This window comes from Octodon degus, unplaced genomic scaffold (genome assembly GCF_000260255.1).
Source record: "Octodon degus isolate 3935 unplaced genomic scaffold, OctDeg1.0 scaffold00003, whole genome shotgun sequence".
Lineage (NCBI taxonomy): Eukaryota > Metazoa > Chordata > Mammalia > Rodentia > Octodontidae > Octodon > Octodon degus.
Window position 1 is genome coordinate 9,262,576 of NW_004524579.1, and position 23,337 is coordinate 9,285,912.

Genomic DNA, 23,337 nt, shown 5'->3' on the forward strand with positions numbered 1-23,337 from the left:
TCTTTCACTCTCTGTCTCTCTCTCTCTGTCTCTGCCTCTCTCTCTGTCTCTTTCTCTCTCTCTCTCTCTCTCTCTCTCTCTCTCTCTCTCTCTCTCTCTCTCTCTCTCCTTTCTGTCATCTTTATTGAAAGATCCAGAATGCTGTTGAACCACATGCAACTCTCTGGAAACTGTGGCTCTACAAAATTAACATATAAAGTTACCCATCAAAGTGGACTTGACTGGCTGTATATCTGTCTAAAGGTAATTTATTGCATTTCCCACTTGTGAGCATGATTGTCAGTTACCTGACAAGTCGGCTGTGCCCTGCCTACACACCCATTTTACCTCCACTGTCAGAAAGATATTATAAAGTGACAGATAAGGGCAGGGCAATAGCTCAGCTGACTGAGCCCCTGCTTAGGCAAGTACAGGGAACAAGGCTTGATTCCCGGCACCACATGGTGCACTGGCCTCATCCCTGGGCATGCTGAGCCAGCGACTGAGTCCAGGTATGTCGGAGCACGCCTATAATCCCAGGGCTAGAGAGGCTGAAAACATGAGGATCATTAGGAGTCTGAGCTGTGTAGTGAGACCCTATAGACCTGTACTAAATAAATTTTTTAAAAAAGAAATTATCATGTATATCAAGATAGATTTGTCTGGAAGTAACATAAATAAGCTAAATACATTGTTTAAATCAAATTTCAGTTTACTTTTCTCTCATAGAAAGTGATACAAGTCTCCCCTTGCCTTTTTCTTTAAACCCTAAGTTGGCTTCATGCTACACAGTGTAAGTTAGACCTGTAGCCATTATATCTAGGTTACAAGAAAATTATAGGAAAATTATAAATATCTTTGCTTAGAATCAGTTGGGCTATTACAAAGAAATCAATCCAATAATTCCTGCCTACATCTCATTAGAAAAACAACGAGGAAAGGAAAAGTAGTGTATAACGTTTAGCCTCCTGCTTTGTCTTCCAATTACGTTGAAATGTGTTATTAAAGAACAGCCTGTCTTCTTCTCCACAGTGGAAAAATCCTAAGTTTCCATCCTTGCCACTACTCCAGTAACACAAATTGTTAGTGTAACTTGGTATTATCTAATAGCATTGAAATTATGCATAACTCACAACTCAGGAAATATCCTACCTGCTAAAATATCCTACATGCTAAGAATACATAGTTAAGAAAAATTCACACATTCACAGAAAATACACTATTTATGGGTGAATATCTGGCAACAAAATGGTGGTTTTGTTGCCAAATGTCAAAAGCAAATGAGATGTCCAAAGGAAACAAAATGGTAAATGATAATTCACGAGAGACCTGCTTGATGGGACGTGACAAGTAAAATAACTAAACTTGTTCTATAGTTATGACCAGTAGCTTCATTAAGCTGAAATAGATTACAAAACAAGTTGTGCTAGGTTACACAATGTATGATAGTTTGTATAATTGTAAAAAGAATATAATCTGTTTCTAAACACATCTGTGCCTGGAACTATTCAGTTTTATTAGAAATGTGAAGTCTCTGATAATGGTTATTGTTTAGAACTATGCCACTGTGAGATCAGATCTCTTCTGATAATCATTATTCTTGGTGAGGAGGAAAATGGAAACATAAAGGTGAACAAAGAAGACATAGAACAACATGTTTTATTGACTTTAAAATGACAAAAAATAAGTATGATGCAATATTAAACTTGTTCTTTTATATAGATGCAATTAAATTACTTTTTTATTTTATGATTCCCCAATAGAAGTAAATGTTAACCATTAAAAAGACTATGCCATTTATATATTTTCATAAGAATGAAATTATGGATATACTTACCCTCTGTTCGTTTATGATTTCTAAAAAGGCACTTTGAATTTTCAAACTTTTATTAGAAGACTAGGTTAGGTTGACTAAGCATTATTAATCATCCTTAGGTAGAAATGTAAGTGAAGAAGACATAGGTGAAATGAATCCCAATAGATTGTATGGATATACTTTAATAAACTCTCAGACATATATAGCAGGTTGATTTTAAGTAAAATGAAACACTTAAAGATATGAATTTTTATGGTGGTAATATTTTTCACTAATAATAATTTGGAGGCTGGCCAAATAGCTCAGCAGATTAAAGTGCCTGCAAGCAGGTGTAGGGGCCAGGGGTTCGATACCAGGGCCCTGCCACGCTGAGACTGCAATTGAGACTGGGCATGGTAGCGCACCTGTAATTCCAGCTCTTGGGAGGCTGTAAACAGAATCACTATGTGCCTGATCTAGTAGTGATACCCTGAACACCCTGTAAACCCTTCCCTAAAATACAATAATAATAATAATAATAATAATAATAATAATACTTTGCAATGTGCACATCTCCACTCCCATATTCATTCACCTCAAATTTTCTTTGGTAAAGGTCGTGCAGAGCTTCCACTTGCTGCCTCCGCTTCCCATCCAGCAGAGCTGCATGGTCCTGCATGAAGTCTATGTCCGCCTGAACTTTTGCATTCGCTTCCTCTAGCTTCGTCTTCTGCTTTTCCAAATATTCTAACTGGTCATATCTATTTTCCAGGTGCCACCTGAGCTCTATGAGATCTCTCAAAAAGGCCTCATGCTCTAGAGGTAGAATAATATGAACAACAAAAGAAATCAATGTTGAAACAAACACTCTAGGAAAAATTCTGTGATAATAAATGTGAGCTAATTTAAATTCAGAAATTACTTACCTGTGAATTTTGTTAAACCTAAAGTAAGGGTCATTTAAATCCTGCATTATAAAATGTGTTGTTTTCTTTATTCCCCACCAAAAGTACTGGAGTGTGCTTTATAAATTAATAATAACTTTAGTATGAATCTTACTTATTATGATCAGTAGATGCACTGAACATTACATAGAGGCACTTAGTTAACTGCTTCAAAATTAGAAAAATGGCTAGTCACCTTTAAAAATCACCAAGAGCCAGGGAGATGGCTCAGTGGAATAAGTGCTTCCCTGGCAAGCACAAAAGCACAAGGGCCTGAGTTCAATCCCTGATTCCACCAAAAAAATATAAAAAAAAAATAATATATATGGGGGCTGGTGAGATGGCTCAGTGGTCTAAAGCACCTACTGAGAACAAGCATAGCAAAGCACAGGGACTGCGGCTCAGTCCCCCAGCACCACATGCCAGTCAGCCTCGCCCCCTGGTGGGCTGAGCTGGCCACACACACACACACACACACACACACACACAAATAAATAAATAAAATTTAAAAAAAAATCACCAAGAGGTGAAATGGTGAAATAAAAACTACAAATATAATTAAATGGCAGATGATTATTGCTTATTAGTGACACAATTGTATAATAAAACATACAAAAATAAATGAATAAAGAAGATGAAAATTATTAAAAATGATAGTATTATTCATGTAAAGTTAATACACAAAATAAATGTTTACATAAGGACTAGGTTAAAAAAATTATCTTTCACCTACAAGAATATGATGTAAATAAACTGCACAAATCTATTAACAACCTGAATTTAAACTGGGAAGGGCCCGCATGAAGAAAATAAATGAATATTGTTAAAATTCTACAATAAATTTGAACACATGGAAAATATTAATTTTTCTATATAAAAATATTTGAAATTTTGAACAGGTAAATTTCCCTCAGTTACTTTTTTCCTCAGTTACTTTTTACTTTAAAATGTAATTATGGACTGGCTAGATAGCTCAGCAGATTAAAGCACCTGCTTAGGCAGATGCAGGGAACAGGGGTTTGATCCCTGGGCCTGCTGAGCCAGCCCTGTCCTCAGAACACTCTGAGATGGTGATTGAGACAGGGTGTGGTGGCACTGGCCTGTAATCCCAGAACTTGGAAGGTTGAAAACAGGAGGATCACTACAAGTCTGATCTGTGTAGTGAGACACTGTAGACCTTGGACTAAATACATAAAAAAGTAACCAAATTTCTTCAATTAGCAAAGAGAGTTCAGAAAATTAGACAAAAATATTTCTTTATTATACTAATTTTGTAACTATTCTTTAAGTTATTATTGGAATAAAAGTACACTGGTTGCATTGTTTTTTGTTTTTTTTTTTTTGGAACCGGGGATTGAACTCAAGCCCTTGCACTTGCCAGGGAAGCGCTTATTCCACTGAGCCATCTCCCAGGCCCCAACTGGTTGTGGTTTTAAAAATCTTTTTTAAATTTCTTGAAATAATTTTCCAAAGTCATCAACTAGGACATATTTTTACATTTATATGCAAATTTTGGGCATGTGTTTTTTCATTTCTTTTTTACTATTTCCACCTAAATTTGGTTTATAATTTATGCTAATTTCCTATAACAGTTTTAATATTTTGAAATTTCTTTTTCCTGGTATTTTTTAGAAGTTTGAAGTTGTACATAAATGTTTATTTCTTAAGAATGTATGTACAGGAGCCGGGGAGATGGCTCAGTGGAATACGTGCTTTCCTGGCAAGCGCAAGCGTCTGAGTTCAATCCCTGGTTGCGAGAAAAAAAAAAAAAAAAAAAAAGAATGTATGTCCTTATCTCGTACCTACTTTTTTTGTTACTAAAACAAAATGCCCAGCTCCCAAAGTTAAGGGAGCAATGATTCATTTCAGTGTGTGGAGGTTTCAGTCCACTGTCAACTGAGTCTGAAGTAGAGTAACATGGCAGAGCAAGATGTAAAGGAGAAGCAGTTCATGCAGGCAGAAGGCAGGAAGACAAGAAAGCAGTGAAGTAGTGAGGAAGCAGTGACTAGCAGCCACAGCAGCCTTCTTGTGCCCCTTATATTCCACTCAGGCCACATACTCTTAGGAAGGGAGGCGCTCACACACCAGATGGGCCACCCTCAATTTTCACATCACACTGTGGATCAATGGCAGCCTCACGTCCTTAATCTCAGAGTCACACTCTAGATCCAAACACCTCCCAAAACTCACACCTGTGAGTACAGAGGCTCTGGGGGGACATCTACACATAATCTGTAACAATATGCAGTATACGTATTCCTATCTCTTTGAGGAAAGTTTTTAGATTACTGAGCTAAAGTATTTCTATCAATGCTTATATGAGCATTTTTTTTTTTTTTTTGGGAGGACCAGGGATTGAACTCAGACCCTTGCGCTTGCCAGGGAAGCGCTTAGTCCACTGAGCCATCTCCCCGGCCTCTGTATGAGCATTTTGATTGTCCATCAACTCATTCTTTTTTCTAGAGTTGATCAAAATTTTAATAACATCTTACAAAATCTTTACATCTCTTCATTACCATGAATCAATGTGGGAAAGATAAGGATATATGACAGTATCATCTTGACTTACTTCAGAATCACCCAGGAGATAGGTGGAGCATAGCTCTGGGTGTGCCTGTGGGGGCCACTCTGGTGTCACACTTGGCTGCTGCTGTGTCTTGGCCCCTTTCTCTGTGTGCTGTTCCCACACACTGCTTGGGAACTGCCATCAACAGAGCTGCCTGCTCACATTCCCTTCCCCAGGAAGCTCCTGATGTGGGTGCAGTCAGCAGCGAACTGAATCCTCTGAAATCGTGAGCCTAATTAAAGCTAGCCTCTAAATTTTACATGGTAGGTCTTTTGGCCCAATAGTCAAAAAGCTGACTAATACAGTTACATCTTTGGTTCTAAATCTGATGAATTTATCTCAATTTTTGATTGATTTTTTGCCATTGCTTTTCCATATTTTCTTTCAATATTCTCTTTTTTAAAAAATATTATTATTCTATACAGGGTCTTGCTACAGAGCTGAGACTCACAGTGATCCTTGTATCTCAGCCTCCCCAGCATTGGGTTTATAGGCATGTGCCACCAGGCCAAGTTTCTGTGGCTGGAATGGTGTGCCTGGGGCTCTGGGACTGGCACAGCATGCAGTACTGGGGATTAAACCCGGGTCTTTGTGCTTGCCAGGCAGGAGCGTAGACCTCCAAGCTATCTCCCCACTCAGTATTCTCTTTTTAAAATAAGGTAATATGCAGTATCTTGTAGCTTCTAAAATATATGTTTCACTATTTTGAATATTTTATTGATTTTTTTCCCTTGTATTTACTTTGTTTTTAATGTTTGAAATTCTACAGTCATAATTTTGAATTAATTATGAGTCCCAATTTTTGATGTTGAAAAAAGATATTTGTTTCTAAGGGATAAATAGTCCTTTTCTCACTCAAGTGAACCCAATTTTAATAAGCTTTAAGAATGTATTTCTAAATATCCTCGAACTTCTTGGATGTGTGCAATGTTTGCCTCCATTACTGTCTTACTCTGTTTGCCTCCACTAACCAGACAGCAATCCATTTAGAACTTCTGTCATGTCGTTAAATGTATATTTCCACAATAATCTTCCATTAGGCATACACTGAACCACCTCATTCTATACTCCATGCTTCTAAATCCTTTATTTGCCTCCTCATGGTGTTGCTGTAATGTATTTTATGCAATTCCTTCAAATTTTAGTTACCTATTATTTTCTGTGTTGGACACACAATTTCATTGACTATTATTGACTTATTTAGTTAAAGAATTAGTTTCTTAGCCTTTATTTAGTTTTTAAATTTCTCTTTTTTAGTTCTTGAAGCATATCAACCATACTTATCATATAAAAGTATAAATCTCATGTACAATCCAATACCTGAAAAAAATGAATAAATTCCATGAACTATTTCTAGTAGTTTAAACTCACTGGTCTTCAATCACTGAGAATTTTACATTTGGTGTTGAGCTGCCCCTCATCTTGGAACTTGATCTGAGGTAATTCTTTGGTGTCTAGTGCACAGTTTTAGTATTCCAGAGAAAATTCATCTTTGCTCTTTAAAGATACTTGATGTTACTGTCAATCCACAAATTATTTAAATAACAGTTTCCAGTTAACAATTTTTCAACAAGCAGACAGCAGCAATATGAGCAGGAAACTATTTGAGATCAGCGTTAGTAGTGCTCAGGGAATATTGTTTTTCTCTGTGCTTAAATGAAAAAAAAATTTCAGTTCAATCTAGATAACAGGTTTAGTCTTAATTTACCAAACTGACTATACAGACCTTTAAACGCCAAGCTTCACTTGGTGTCCTTAATTAGACTTCCCACCTTGGGTTCACTTTAGATGTTATTTCTGGTTTCCTTTACCCTACAGACATGTGAAAATGGGGATTCATGGATATCAAGATTTCAAAGATTCAGTCAAGTCTAGAATGAGTGCCAAATTGTTTCCAAAACTTCCCTCTCCAAACTTAGAACTCGTCTTTGGTGCTTTTCTTACTTTCTTGACAACTTGTCAATGTATTTTAAATGACTTTTACAAATGAAAATATGTGGGGAAAAAACTATATTAAAAAAGAATGTGACAACAGTGGGATTTTTTTCCTTCAGATTTCATAATTTAACTCATAGCTGAAGATTCCAGCACCCAAAAATTCAATGTATGATAGACAGGAAATCATTAGTGAGATATAATCACTAGCTTATACCTAGATGTTCTCCCAAAGCCTCATGTGATCATGGTTGGGAAATGTTGAAGGTGGCTGATCTAGGGTGTGTCAATGTGTTCTAAGAGTGTGATGCTGAGATTAAAGGGAAAATGACAGAAGCTCCACCTGGATGTGAGTGGCATCCATCAATGGGTTTACAGCCTGGATAGAATACAAACAAATAAAAGGAATGTTTCTGCTGCTATTACCTGCTGCTTGCTGCCTTTTGCCTGCCTTGCCGCACCATGGGCTATTTTTTGTTCACAGTGCCCCTCTGCCACAAAACTCTGCCTTGGAGCCAGGCAACTGTGGACTGAAACCTCTCCAAACTATGAGCTGAAAAAAGAAACTTCCTTTACCTTTGGTTGTCTGATGATTTTCTCTCAGTTATGAGAAGAGTAACTAAAACAAACAGTTAAGAGATTTGTACAAGATTATCAACCGACTTGTCCTAACTGACATTGTAAATATCCTACTCATTTATAGCAAAACGTGCAAGGTGTAATAATAAACTATGGTAAGTACTTGACTTTTTAAAGTGGGTCCAATAAAACACACAGGGCCATTAATTTCTCAAAATATTCCCCCAACTACTTTGAATATATTTAATTCATTGCTCAGCCCACTTTATGAAGGAGCTCTGGAAGACCTATTTGCAAAGACTTTTTAGTTATACTATCACAGCTGCTTCAGTGTCCTAAATTGATTCAAACATTTACCTTTCCTGAACATTTTGAGTATGAAGAAGAGCTATAAATCACAATGGGCTGACGAGATAGCTCAGTGGTCTAAAGCACCTGCTTGGGCAAGCTTAGGCAAGCACAGGAACCACAGTTTGATCCCTGGTACCACATGCTGCACCGACCCCATCCCCAAGGTGGACTGAGTCAGCCACAAAAAAAAAATCACACAGTGCCAGACCCAGATGATAAAGTGGATGAGGACATCCATGTGTTTTCATTAGACAGAAGCTGCCATAAGCACTTTGGTGAGACTGAGGACCTGATGGCTGCCAGGAAGAGACACTCATGAAAGCAAACTTTAAGAACTTCAAAAAGTCACAGGAACACTGGGATAACTGTATTAAAAGTCAGGAGGACTTGTGGAGGAGGTTGATGGCAATGTGTCTTCAATACATTTTGTAAGGTTTTTATTTAACCATTCACCATATTTATATTAAACCTGTGTATTAATTTCAACTACACAGAACATTACTATTTAATCTTAAAGTATAAGATGATTTAACATTACTGAAAAAAATCAAGAATGTTTCTTAGCAAAATAAAATTAATTTAAAAAGAGCAGAAAGACATTTACAAAAAAATCTCAGAATATTTGCACACTAAACAGCAACTTATAAATAAATAACAGGTTTAAAAATAAATCCCAAAGAAATTTAGAAAATATTTTAGACTACATAAAAACGAATTCACAAAATATGAATATTTATAAGTGCAATTATTATAGTTCAGAGAAAAATCATAGCTTTTTAAATGTCAATTCTAAAAAAGAAAAAAATGATAATAAATAATCAAAATTTGCACTTGAGAAAAAAGAAGCATATTAAGTTGAGTTACTCTTGAGCAAGCTAACACTGAAAATCAAAGAAAAAGCTATCAACGTTGAAAAACAATAGAGAAGTCAGCAAAAGCAAGAACTGAACTGTTTTGCAAAGGTCAACAAAATTGGTGAATCTTTTGCTAGACTGACCAAGAACGAGAGAGAGAGAAGGCCCCAATCAGAACATTCAGGCCTGAAGGAGGTGTCCTCATTACTGCTAGTATAGGAGCAAATGCAACTGTAAGTATATGCCAGAAGGTTAGACAGCTGAAACGTACTGGCTGGAGCTCTAAGAAGCACACATTATCAAACTGTCTTAAGAAATTTTTAAAAAGAGACTTGATGCCAGTAAAGAAACTGAATTAATGAGATAGCTGAACCATGATCAGAAAAGCATCCAAAATCCGAATAGAGATAAAAGAGAAAACAACCAGGGCTGGCCAGATAGCTCAGGGGAGTAAAGTGCCTGCTTTGGCACAGCTCAGGGACCAGGGTTTGATCCCCGCCCCTGCCCTCGGGGAGTGCTGAGACAAGGATGGAGACTAGATATGGTGGAGCACATCTGTAATCCCAGTGCTTGAGAGACTGAAAACAGAAAGACCCCCAGGAGTCCAATCTACATAGTGAGATCCTATAGACCCTGAGTACTAACTACTTTAATAGTTAATTCAATTTTAATTGGTTTGACATCTCCTCTATTTTCCATTTCTTATTTAGTTCTGATAACTCGTTCTTTCTGAGGAATCCTTCCACTAGTTCATAAACTGAAGCAGGAGCCCCAAGTTTAATGATAAACACAAGAATGAAAAACAAGATGGTTATTATCGCCAGCTCCTGGGTTGTGAGATGATCTGTTATGAAGTGCTTTGTAGCAACAAATGAATAACATGCAAGACTAAACAATGCAAAAGAAAATAAAATGGGAAGATTTTACTTTTTTGTTGTTGTTGCTTTTTTTTTTTTTTTTAGCAGAACCGGAAATTGAACTCAGGCCCTTGTGCTTGCCAGGGAAGCGCTTATTCCACTGAACCATCACCCCAGCCCAAGATTTTACATTTTATTAAGTCTTACTGGATATTTTTGCCTATCTGATAATAATTTATATGCAGCATAATTATCTTCATACTTTGTCTTTTCTGAAAGAGCAATGCCCATAATCACTGTTGATGATTTTCTGTTACTATTTTTATACTCGTATTCCTTCCATGTTCCTAACTGCCACTTCCTGCATGTACATTGGACCACCTGTTCTTTGAGAAGTGCATAAATTTCCATCCACAGAGGCAGCTGATATTCACCCTTTTCATACTAGGAATAGAAAACCAGGGTTCTGCCAACTGTGTCAAAATAACATTCAAATCCATGCATAGACAAAGACTATGATTTCTTCCTCTTCCCTTAAGTAGTCAAAGAGAAGTACCAATGGAACCATTAATGCATGTAATGGGAAAGAGGGCATCTACTGAAGCAGGGTTGAAGAGAATACCAAGGAAGCCTGACTTGCTAGCTTATTTGTGCCTTCAGATATTAATAATATATGCCGTTCTATTTTATAAAGGAACACTGTTTACACACGTCTAAGTTTATGATTTGTAGGATCCTATGGCACTAATTCAGGATGAAAAAGTGATTTCTGGGTATCTTTTTTGACAGGGAAAGAAAATGAATTTGCTATATATTTGGCTACATATAAGATGCCCAAGACTGTCATTTTCTGAAAGGAGATAGAGTTGGCTTATGGTGACCAAGCAAGGAAAGAGTAGCTCATTAGTACCCCTGCCTCACTCTGCTGTTATCTCCCAGCACTCTCCTGCTCTTGATCCTCCTCCAGGAACCCAGCAGAAAGACAGACACAAAAGAGATGCTTACTGCAATCTATTGTAAATCAGGTTCCTGGACCACATAATGAAGCATATAGGTAAGGAAGGTGGAGTGTGGAGTAACTGATCTGCAGGAAAAACTACGGGATATCTAGAAATAGGTACATTTCCTTAATTTTATAAAAACAATCTAAATCTATATTAATATTAAGGATTTAAAGAGATTAGGTTTTTCTGTTTTATCTGCTAGAAATATTGAGGATTTAAAGACAATGAAGATACAGAAATTTGTATTTTATAAACAAATTCATAAAGATTAGAGATATTATCACACATAAGTCAGTATAAAGACTGCAGATACCAGAAAGCAGAGCATTTTTCTGAAATGTTTCAAACAGGAAGTTAAATTAAAAAGCACAGAATGATGACTTTAATATTCATTGCACATCTTGACTACTTAAATAAAATGATGAAAACTATCTTGATTCATATGTACCTCTTTACTATCACTATTTGCAAGTTAACCTCTAAAGTAAGTTATTTATGACAAGGATTTGTTCCACCATTCAAAGTACATTTATTAGTTATGTAGAATGTGTATAAATGTATCATAATTTGATTTAATTTTAATAACTCCCTAAATAGCACTCATATAAATTTTAACCTATCTACTTAGATACTTAACAACTATAAATTCTCATAGGTCTTACAAAGAGTAGATGAGTTTATATATAAGTAGATCAGCAAAATTTAAATAAATCCAGCCTTCTGCATTAACTTTTCTACCACTACTATCAAGAAAGGACAATTAGGAAAATTGTGGATGATTCCTTGAGGGTGTAATTTAGTATCCCCAAAGTGCCTCCACTTGGAGATAGTAGTAAGAGAAAATTTAGAACATTATGAAAGAAAAAAACCACGTATGAATGAGTTCACCGTGACACACAAGTTAATAATGGCTATTGTCCCAGAGTAACAGGTAATAGCATCACTTCTTTCTCAAGTATTTCTTGGTTTAAGTGACAGATCGCATGGGTACCTTACTAAGAATTACCTACAACGTATGTGAAGCCTGAACTGAATTTTTATATTAGGAAAGGGCACAGTTCCAAACTCAGGTAGAATCATGTAGTCATGTTTTGACAGGCAATGTTTAAAGAACAAAGAAAAATCAAGTATCTTTATATTGTATAATAATTTACCAGAGGTTCTTTCTTCTCTAAAGACAGGAGTTTTTTCTTGTTAATGGTGTGCCTCTTGAAACATTTCAAAATCCCATCACTGCTCAAAGTTCCTTTCTAACTAAATATACAATTGAAATTTTTAAAAAAGAGCTTTGTATGGTTCACAATATGTCTATTTGATTTTTCAATTTTTTGAGTTTAAAGATATAGTTGAAGATATCAATAGGCACTCACTTTAAATTTCTCAGTTTCTAATAACTCAAATACTGAAATCATACAACAAATATGTGCTAAGTGCTTATGTGAAAATGGGACACAATAAAGACAGTGTTCTCAAAATACCCAAATGTCCACAGGTCCAGATTTGCTCAGCAAGGTCCCCCATCATCTTCAAACTAAGCCATTAATAAACTCAGTAAATATCGCCTAGTTTGTAAGTGAAACACTGAGACTCTAAATGGGTGATTTTGTGTATAGAACTGCACTTGGTTTTCTGTGCTTTCCCAGGAAAGCAATGTGGAAAGTCTTGTTCTTACCTTTCTGCACAGCTAATGGTATTTCTTGAAGTTTCCAGATCGACCAAGAGTCAATTTTTAGGATAATGGTTTTCTTTCTCGATTTTTGTTGTATTAAAGTTTGTTCAGCTTCTGCTCGATCAGTTTCTAGACTTTTGATAAGGTGGATGACCTCCGACAGCAAGGTCTCCATTTCTTCCTTTAATTCTGGACACGTTTCACCTTAAATAGAAATATGTTTCACAATCTGTTAATGAACCATGTTATAAGCCAAGTGATAGAAACATGAATCATAGTTGTAATATTTTAAAAATTTATATACTTAATGACAATATTTGATTTTGTTATTTTATTTTTAAAGAGAAAAGAATAATAGAAAATCAATAAAAGAGAGTTTCCAATCAGGTTAATAGGAAAGTAACAATAAGTGATGCACTGCACATTGTTATCATCATAGTTGTTACCCAGAATACAAGGTATAGGTGTGAAATAATGGCCAGACAATATTAGAGTAGATCTTTCTTTTCAATGAACTAAGGAAAATTATCTGAATAACTATCTTACATTCTCTTCCTTTTGCCTTTCCCCTACCAGGTTCTCTTTTCTCTTGAACAGTTTCTTCAATTCACAAGGTCTCTTGTACTTTTTCAATTTCATTTACTCATTTAGCTTCTCAAACCAAATGTTCATCATCCAAGGAATGGATAAAAAATGATGTGTGTGTGTGTGTGTTTGTTTTTATTTTCCTCTAATATCTTTATTTATTTATTGTATATTAATTTTTTGAGAAAGAAGTAGCAATGAGATAGTTTCAAAGCAGGCTAGTAGGACAGTTACAATAATTAATGTGTGTGGTTTTTGTAAGTGTAACAGAGTAGTACTCAACCATAAAGAAGGATAAACTCAAGGCTTTTATACAGAAATGTATGCAATTTGAGGACATACTTGTAAATGAAATAAATCAGACTCACACGAGTAAACATTGCATTGTCTAACTAATAACAGTATTTTAGAAAACTGAACTAAACCCTTTAAAGCAGTTTTATTACAATGCACTGTATTTCAAATAAATTGATTTGAAAACTTGCAAACACAGATCTTTTAATAAAAAATTTATAAAAAACAATATCTTCATGAAAAGCATAATTTTTTGGAAGGAAAAAGAGGGAGTCCTTTCACAATCTGTATTAGAGAGTTTTATTTTAAAATTAGATCTGTTTTCTTCTATTCTATGGTAAAATAAATCATAATGATTACATAGATAAATACTCAAAATTCTCAAGATTGTTTCTAGATAAAAATAGGTATTCTTCAATCTTATTAGATAATTATATTTTTACATAGCCTTTCAAGGAATTCAACATGCTTTGCAAATCAATTATACTTAGCTTTAATACAAATTAACTCCTTTAATGAGACAACTTGTGTTTCCTGGTTCACGGTTCTGGAATGATATGATTTAATGTCAACACAGATATTACCATGGATGCTTATTCATCTACAGCGTTCATGAAAAACTACTAACACAGCCTCCTACTTTCTTAGCAATAAGCTCCACCTTGAAGATGAGGTAAATGAGAGAGATAAAGGCTCTGTCCTTGTGGGATTTCTGCCTACTAAACAAAGGTTTTTTCCAAAACGATATGACAAGAATACATAGATACAAACTGTCAAGAAAGATAAGCTCCCAAAAAAGTTGAGGCTAAGGGTAAAACAGTAGAACTGCATTAAGAAAACCCACTGAGTAATTGTCTCTCTTGGATTACTCCTGGAAAACAAACATAATGATTTTCTGTTTGATGACTGTATTAGTTAATAGTTACATTATGGTTAGAAGCATAGAGGCTGGAGGGATGGCTCAGTGGACTAAGCGCTTCCCTGGCAAGCGCGAGGGCCTGAGTTCAATCCCCGGTTCCACAAAAAAATAAAAAAAAAAATGAGACCCTGCCTCAATTTAAAAAAAAAAAAAAAAAAAAAGAGAAGTATTGACACAGACTCTATATTTTTATTTTATTATTCTAATACTGGGAATTGAACCCAGGACCTTCGCACTGACCTACAACCCCAGCAATTTTTATTTTTATTTTCAGTTGTGGCCTCAGTGGCTAAATTTCCAAAGCTGGTACTGCACAGGCACGTCTCCCAGATGAGACCCGGCAGAGTTCAGGGATTGCTGGCGTGTACCACTAAATCTGGCTATTTCTAATCTCAGGGGTTTGTCAAAGATTTTCTGCAGATTTCCTGACAGGAATTCTTGAGTGATAGGTTTTTCTAATGCACAAAAGTGATTTTCTTTTTTCTGGTCCTTTATTTGCTATTTTTGAATCTATTATTTACTTTTGCCAAATTCTGCAACATCCTGATCACTTCAAATTGTTAACTGCGTTTTGAACGAAAACACACTCATCTAATGCTCTACTTCAGATAATTTATGATTCATTCTATGATGAAGTTTATGACTTCAGTCTGAATCACAAAGAAATTAACACATAATCAAAATATTTTTAGAGTAGCTTTATATGTGTTTTACAGAGGTATTCACTCTACAAACTGTCATTTATTGTTCCTAGAGCAGCATCCTCAAATAAATGATAGAAGTGTATAAAACTTGGAGCACCTATAATTTATTGTATTAAACATCTCTGAAAGATGTTTATGTTCTCCATAAATCATTATAGTTACTATTTCATATTGACTAAGTAAGCAACTACCTTCAACCTTTAATATAAATATTTCATTAAAAGAAATCCCCCTCGCTCTGCTATTACTATTTTTAGATGCAAATGTACTGATGTGTAATAAACATATGCATAGATAACAATTTAACTGTGATTTTTAATATTACCATATTAAACTTTTCTCTAACCTTCGTCCTGTGAAATCTGATAAGTACTGATATTGTTTTTTACTCTGTACACAAAAATAACATGAAGAGAAACAGTCAAAAACAAGGCTTCCTTATGAATGAAAGCTTTGAACAACAAACACTTTTGCCCTTAAAAAGTCCAGTGTTTTCATATCCTTCACCAAAGGTGAAAGAAATTAAGAAATTTTGTAGTATGCATTGGTAAAGAATTTAATATAATCTCAAAAATATTTTCAAATACTTTGAAGTAATTTTAACACAAATTATATGAGTATGTAACATTTTGGTTTTTATACATTATAATAAGTATCAATCAATTTAAATATGTACAAGTGTTTCAAAGCCCATGTGTAGCTATGTACACTTATTTTTTTTTTAATGTATTTGGTACAGGGGCTCACTATGCAGCTTGGACTCCTAGTCCTCCTGATTTCAGCCTCCCCAGCTCTGAGATTACAGGCATGTGCCACCACATCTGGTCTTGGTAGCCTGCTAAGCCCACCCTGGAGTGGGGCCAGTGTGGCATGTGGTAGAGGGGATCAAACCCCAATCCCTGTGCTTGCCTAAGCAGGCACTTAATCCATCGAGCAATCTTGCTAGCCTATGTACATTTAAATGTAAGTGAATCAAGAGAGAGTTTCCTTAGATGTGCCATATTCTGTATCTTCAGCTGTTCTGTGTGTAGCTACTGGCTGCTATATTAGAGAACACAGGAGTAGAATACTTTGATTATCACAGAGAGTACTACTGCACAACTCTGAATTTTAGTTAGTATCTTAAGATGTGGGCCTATAACATGTTCTCAGAATTTATACCAGTATTTGCTACGAAATAGCTACAGGTAAATATCTGTTGAATGAATGCCTCATCAAGTGGTATGAAGGGTATTTATTTTATTCAACCATCACAGAATTGTAAAACACAACATTATTGTGAAAGTTAGAAATTTATTAAGTGATACAGAGAACAAATTGTTCAAACAATGGCCCTGACTCATCAATATGGCTGATGCTGACGAAGGATCTACAAACTGAGGTACAGGGTTTCCTGAGGGGATTTGAGTGATTTCATATCAGATATGAAAGTTACATTTCTTGTTACAACTTTTGCTCTTTCTTGGTCTTAACCGTCCAGCAGAAAGGTATGAAAATGAAGTATAAAAAGTAAAGCCATTGTAATATGATGAGCTGTAAAATGCTCAAGTCAACAACTTTGGACATTGACAGTATTATGGAAAACCCACTACTATTATGGACTATTGGACTACATTAGGATATTTTGCTGAATTCATGAACCTACAGTATTTAAATGACAATGGAATACCCTTCTCTGACAAAACTAAACAAAAAAAGGAGGATACAAAAGAATGACCATTTTGTATCTATATACTCAAAATAGTTAGGATAGATATATAGCTCCATTCTCTTAATTCAATGAATAGAGAGGTTTGTTCTAATAGTGTTTGAGACAGGATATCAGGTCTGCATCTTGTACAATGAATAACCACTAAGACAAGAATATGCAATGTATTAATTATTGAAAATATACTAGTAATCAGTTGTAAAACTATCTCATTGCTATTTGCTTCTCGATAAAAATATTAAAAAGGAAATATATTAAGTGATAAATCAATGAGTTTTAAATATAATTATATTTGCATAAGTATAATGAAGAAATTTACCTCTCTTTTCTTCTGGCTTGACTTTTTCCCCTGGTTTAGTAGTATTCAAATCTTCTTTTGGAATTGAGGAAGAAGTTCTACTCCTAAAGAAGGAATTATTTAGTAAAGGAAAAGTGTATTTAATAAACAGTAAAATAGATTAGAGGTAATACTCATGTGAAATATGAAATGTTTGTGTTACATTTACTACATATATCAATCCTATTATATAGGGGACTAATATAGTGAAAATTTGACAGGTAATTGGATTTATACTTAATGCAAAATTAATACAAATTTAAATTTTGTTTTAAATGCTTAAAATCTTGAGTGGATATCGAGGCTACTTTCTGATAAGAAATTAAGTTTTTTTTATAGAGACAAGTGTATTTAGTAATACAAGGAGTAAAACTATCATTCTAGATTTAAAGTTAGTAAATTTTTAGAAAAATGCTGAAATTGAAATGTGATTTTCTTTCTAAATTATCTTTTAAATCAGTTTCTTTATGTTGAATAATGAAAAATTCCTCTTCATGACTATTTTTCTGGTCCAATTCTATGAAATTAAACTAGTATTTTTTTATCTTTAAAAGGTGATTTTTCATTTACTAAAATTTTAAGAAAACCAGCATCAATAACAATGTATTTTGCTTTAGTTACATGACGTTGCTTTCATAAACTTTAATGCCATTCGGCATTTCTAATGGTTGCACATTGCTATTTTTATTGATTCAGAAATTATTTTGGAAAGCTATTATTTTGTAAGATAGGAAAAATATTCGTTTTCTTTAGTTTCAATTTTCATTGCAAAAATATTTTAGTTTCTATTGCAAAATATTTTTAAGTTCCCTTTACTTTAAAATATATTTTTGAAAACATATTCCAGATTCTAGTTGTAAGTAGCATGCCACTAGCTTCTAATGCCAATTATATGATATGGTAAACTATTGACCACAATTAGGTGTATACAGGTATATTATCTTCTGAAGTTTAGTTCTAATTATGTTAACTTTTATTGCTATTTTTAAGTAACTTTGCAAAAAGTTAACCATTTGAATAAGCAGTCACTTCCACTTCACTCCAACTAGGCATAAGTGAGACCGGTTTACTTTCTGTCTCTATAGACACACTGATTCTTGGTATTTCACACAAACAAAATGATACAAAGATGAGATTTTACATCTGTGTTCTTTATATTGGCATGGTACTTTTCAGGCTTATCCATATTATAGCAATATCATAACTTCATTTTTGAATGACAGAATATTTCATTGTATACTTAAGCTGCATTTTGTTTAGCTATTAATCCAAATGTGAATTTGGGAGTGTCTCTAGCTTTTAGCTGTTGTGACTACTTGGTTATGTTATGACATTGGTGTATATTTTACTTGGAACACTTGTTTCAAATACTTTTTTGGACACGCAGTAACACCTCTCTGAAACTTCTGGTTCATATAAAAATTTTAGATTTTAATTTTTGAGAAGCCAAAAAGCTGTTTTATTTCATGTGTGAATCATTTTAAATCTACACCAATATGGTAAAAGAGTTCCTCAAATGATGAATGTAAATGATGAGACAAAGCCCTCTTATCCCAGTCCTGTTCTAAGGTTAAATTTTTAGGCTTCATAATAAAGTATAGAATAAACCAAGGGTTTTTCATGGAAGTCCTTATTGTGTTGAAGAATTCCCCTTATAATCAAAGTTTTCTGAAAGGCATTACCTTAAGCCACATATTTATCCCACTAAAATGTTCAAGCAGATTTTATTTTTCATTTTATTATAATGGAATTATGTTGGTATTTGTATATTAGATTGCTTTTATAGTCTTAGGATAAATCCATCCTCTATGATGTATAATCTTACTAATAGAATTACAGGACTCAATACTAGGTTACTCAGATTTTGTTGAGGATTTTGGCATCTACATTCTAAGAATCATTTCCACGCAATTTTATTATTACATTTTTATATGATTTTGAGAATATGATTAATACTGGTATCATAGAATGAATTAGCAAATATTCTCTTCTAATTCTTGAAGGTTTTAAGAAAGGTTGATACTAATTCCTTTTCCCAATGTTTAGTAGAATTAACCAGCCACCTGAAATGAGTTTTCTTTGTTAGGATCATTATTTCAGTGTCTACTTCTTACAGGTCAGTTTGTGTGTTTCTCCTGAAGCATTTATGATAGGTGATGTATTTCTAGGCATTACCTTTTAGGTCAGTTATTAAATTTGTTGTTATACAATTTTTCATAGTATCCTTTTATTTCTGGAGGATGAGTTACAATGTACTAGTCAAATTTTATTGAGACTTCTCTTCTGTTAGTATAAACAAAGTTTTGCGAGTTGAGTTCAGGTTTTCAAACAAAAAACTTAAATTTTAATTAATTTTTATTGTTTTAATTGGTCACTACTTTATTATTTCTTAGTATCTTTCTTTTGCACACTTTAGATTCAGGAGCCGGTAAGATGGCTCAGTAGAATAAGCACTTCCCTGGCAAGCGCAAGGGCCTGAGTTCAATCCCTGCTAAAAACTTTAGGTTTAACTTATTCCCTCTCTTCTAGTGTCTTGAAATATAAAATTAGGTTAACAGTTTGGGAATCACTTTCATGTGAGCATTTGGAGCTCTACATTTCACTTTGAGAACTACCTTTACTGCATATTATAAATTTTGGTGAATTCATTTCCAAACACTTCTAATTTCTTCTGTGATTATTATTTTGATCCACTGGTTTTTGTTTTGTATAACTTCCACATATAAGTGAATTACATAGTTCTATCTCTGTTACTTATCCCCACTTCATTTTATTCAGAAAAGAAACTTTGTATGAGTTTGATCTTTCTATTTTATTGGGCTTTGTTTTGAAGCCTCATGTGATATATTCTGAAGAATGTCTTATGTGCTTATGACAAGAATATGCTTTTGCTGCTATTGAGAGGAGCAAAATAAGTAAGTTGGTTAAATCTCATTGTTCTTGGTTGGTTCAAGTCTGGAGAATAACTTCTGCTTTTTTTTAGTACATGAAAAATGGAGAATAACTTCTTTTTAGTTCTTTTATTCATTATTGAAAGAAAAGAAATTGAATTGTCAACCTTTACTTATAGAAATATCTATTTTGTTCTTCAATTGCATGACATGTTTATCTATATATCAAATCAATAATTCAATATAACAAATATATCAATCAATATATCTTCATCTTCTGCAATAAGTTTATATTTAGATGCACTGGTGTATGATACTATCATGCCACCTAGCCTGATTTTAGTTATTATTTGCATGAACTTTTTCTTTCCATATTTTTATTCCTAACATACTTGTGTCTTTAGATCTCCAGTGAGTCTCTTATAGACAGCATAGAGTAAGACATTCTACATTAATAGATCTTAGTTCATTTTTATGTAAAATAACTATGCATAAGGGAGGACTTACTTTCAGTATTTTGCTATTTTATACAACATCTGTATATTTTCTATACCTTGGTTTCTCCATAACTGCTATCTTTTGGAATGAGTTAATTTTTTTCTAGTATGTTGCTTTAGTTTTCTATTTACTTTAAAATAAGCTTTAAAATCTTGTTAAAAATCTTAGAGATTACTTGGGGTGGTAATTAATGTATTAACTAGATAAAACTTGTCTGAATTACAATCAAAGCCATTTAAACTGTATTTAAAAACTGATCATTCATATCTCTACCTTTCCTTTTATTTTTTAAATGTATTTAGTACAGGGTCTACAGAGTCTCACTACACAGATCGGACTTGTATAGATTCTCCTGTTTTCAGCCTCCCAAACCCTGGGATTACAAGCATGCGCCATTATGCCCAGTCTAAATCACTGTCTCAGTGTGCCCCCGGAGCAAGGCCAGCATGGCATTCTGGGGATCAAACCCTGGCCACTGCACTCTGCCTAAGCAGGTGCTTTAGTCTGCTGAACTATCTGGCCAGCCCTTTTCCCTTTTTGTAACTCTTTCAATTTATGCATTTATGTAATGTGTATCCATTGACACATAATTATGGGTTATGTAAAGAAATAAGGTTATAAGACAAAGATACAATTACAGTAATTTTTTTAACTATCACTACTTTTTTGCATTTCTTCATAGTTTTCAGTTACTATCTAGTATTCTTCTATTTCAGCCTGCAAGGAATACCTGGAGTAGTTCTTTAAAAGTAAGCTATTAGTGATACACTCCCTAATACCCATGTGGATGCAGTTTTTATCTGGAAATGTGTTCATTTCTCATTTAGTTTTGAAGGATACTTTTACTGAATTTGAAGATTCTTATAAAAGATGGACTTTCCCCATTTCTTTCAGCATCCAAATACATCATTCCATTGTCTTCAACCTTCATAATTTTTGGTAAGAAATAAATGATGATCAGATTGAGGCTATTTTATTTTTGACAATTCACATTTGTCTCAGTATTTTCAATATTCTCTTTTTTCCCCAAGCTTTGAATAGCTTGACTAACGTCTATATTTTTTGTTCTTTTATTTTTTTTTTTTGCATTTAGTACAGGGTTTACAGGGTCTCACTCACAGATCAGAGTTGTAGTTATCCTGTTTTCAGTCTCCTAAGTTCTGGCACTACAGGTACACACCACCATGCCCAGTCTCATTCGCTATCTCAGTGCACCCTGGGGGCGGGACTAGCATGGCATTCTGGGGATCAAACGCCAGTCCCTGCATCTTCCTGAGCAGGTGCTTTAATCTGCTGAGCTATCTGGCCAGGTCTTTATATTGTATTGTATCTCTTTGATTTTAATCCTATTTGAAGTTCATTGACTTTAGAGAATGTGTAGGTTCATGTCTTTCATCAAATTTTGGAAGTTTCAATGTTAATTGTCATTCAAATATTGTTTCTGTCCCACTTTCTCTTTCCTTATAAGAAATTTAGTATGAATATATTTCTGTCTTCCTAAGACTTCTTGGATACTGTCTACTTCAGAGAGCGAATAACCTCTGTTGACCTATCAGACTTCTACTTCTACTTCTTTCTTCTACTAGTTCAAATAGGTTGCTGAACTTCTTTAGTGAAACTTATACTTCAATTATATTACTTTTTGGCTACTTATTTTCTCTTTGCTCAATTATTTATGGTTTACATTTTATCTTCTATACTTATTCAGGCATCATTTCCTTAATTCAACTTAGTTCACTGTCCAGTTTCATATATCTCATTGAGAGTATTTAGAAGGTTATTTACAATATTTGTCCAGTAAATACACATTTGAGATTTACCTTGGCATAGTTTATACAACTCTTTTGTTCTTGTTGTGAAGGGTCAAGCTTTCTCTTTCTTGTTCTACTACCTGAAAAATTTTTTTCTAGAAAACTGATTATGAATATTTTAATGTAGAATGGATATCATGTTACCCCTCTCATGTTACATCTACTATTTGTTTGCTCTGAGATCATCTTTTGCTTAACGACTTTAAATTTTTTTAATGTTTCTGAAATGTCTGTATTTTTTGTCCCATATGACCACTGTAATCTTTACTTAACTAGATAGTAAACTAATACTTTTGCTGTCATACCTTAATTGCCTGAGAACTAAAAGAAAGAAAAAAGAAAAAGAAACTCTCCCAACCACAGGTGATTGACTCTGTGTTATGGCATTCCTTCAATGCTTACTCAGGCTGCTTAGAATCCTACCTCTCCTTTCAGTGCTTCCCTATACAGATCTTCTAAGAATCAGTCAGAGGTAAGGACTACAGTATTCTCAGGTATTTTCTGAGCCTATTCCCAGCCCTCATCATATCTGGATATTTCTGGATTCTGTAATATAGTGAAATCTTTGAAAAGCCCTATTGCCTCACATGAATCTTTTCCTAACCTTCCTTTCACATGCATTTTCATCCGTGCAATGCTTGCTTCATTTGTTATCCATTATCCCAGGCTCCTATGGCAGGTGGATATTTTAAAATCCTTTCAGAAAGTACAGCCTAGAAGATATCCCAGCCTGTGATTGATCTCTCAGGTAAAACAAGGCAAGCATTTGTGCTGGTTTTTTTATACTACAGTCAAGTCAGAATACTCTAGCACAATTCTTTGGAAATAAAGAATTATTAGTATTAGTGCTAGAAATTTTCATAACTGTGGGATGCTATTGACATGGCTACCATTGATACTGGAATAACAGGGTCAAGCAGCCAACTTCAAATGCTATAGTACTCTCCTAATATGATTAAGCAGCTTTTTAATTTTTTTAAAAAAATTATTCATTTGATACTCTGCAGCTTGCTGTTTTCAGCCTCCCCAGGTCTCAGTGGCCCACTCAGTACGAGCT

The 23,337-nt window shown here is 34.2% G+C and overlaps 1 protein-coding gene across 1 annotated transcript in view; it reads right to left on the reverse strand.

Moving 5' to 3' along the window:
* The window catches only part of Ccdc178 (coiled-coil domain containing 178), a 477,797-nt gene that overhangs the window by 386,339 nt on the left and 68,121 nt on the right, over positions 1-23,337 (reverse strand). The window contains exons 5-7 of the mRNA XM_023715742.1: positions 17,063-17,145; positions 12,537-12,737; positions 2,370-2,590 (exon numbers count right to left, since the gene is read on the reverse strand). Of these exons, the coding sequence (XP_023571510.1) occupies positions 2,370-2,590; positions 12,537-12,737; positions 17,063-17,145 (505 nt within the window). The remainder of the gene's footprint in view (positions 1-2,369; positions 2,591-12,536; positions 12,738-17,062; positions 17,146-23,337) is intronic.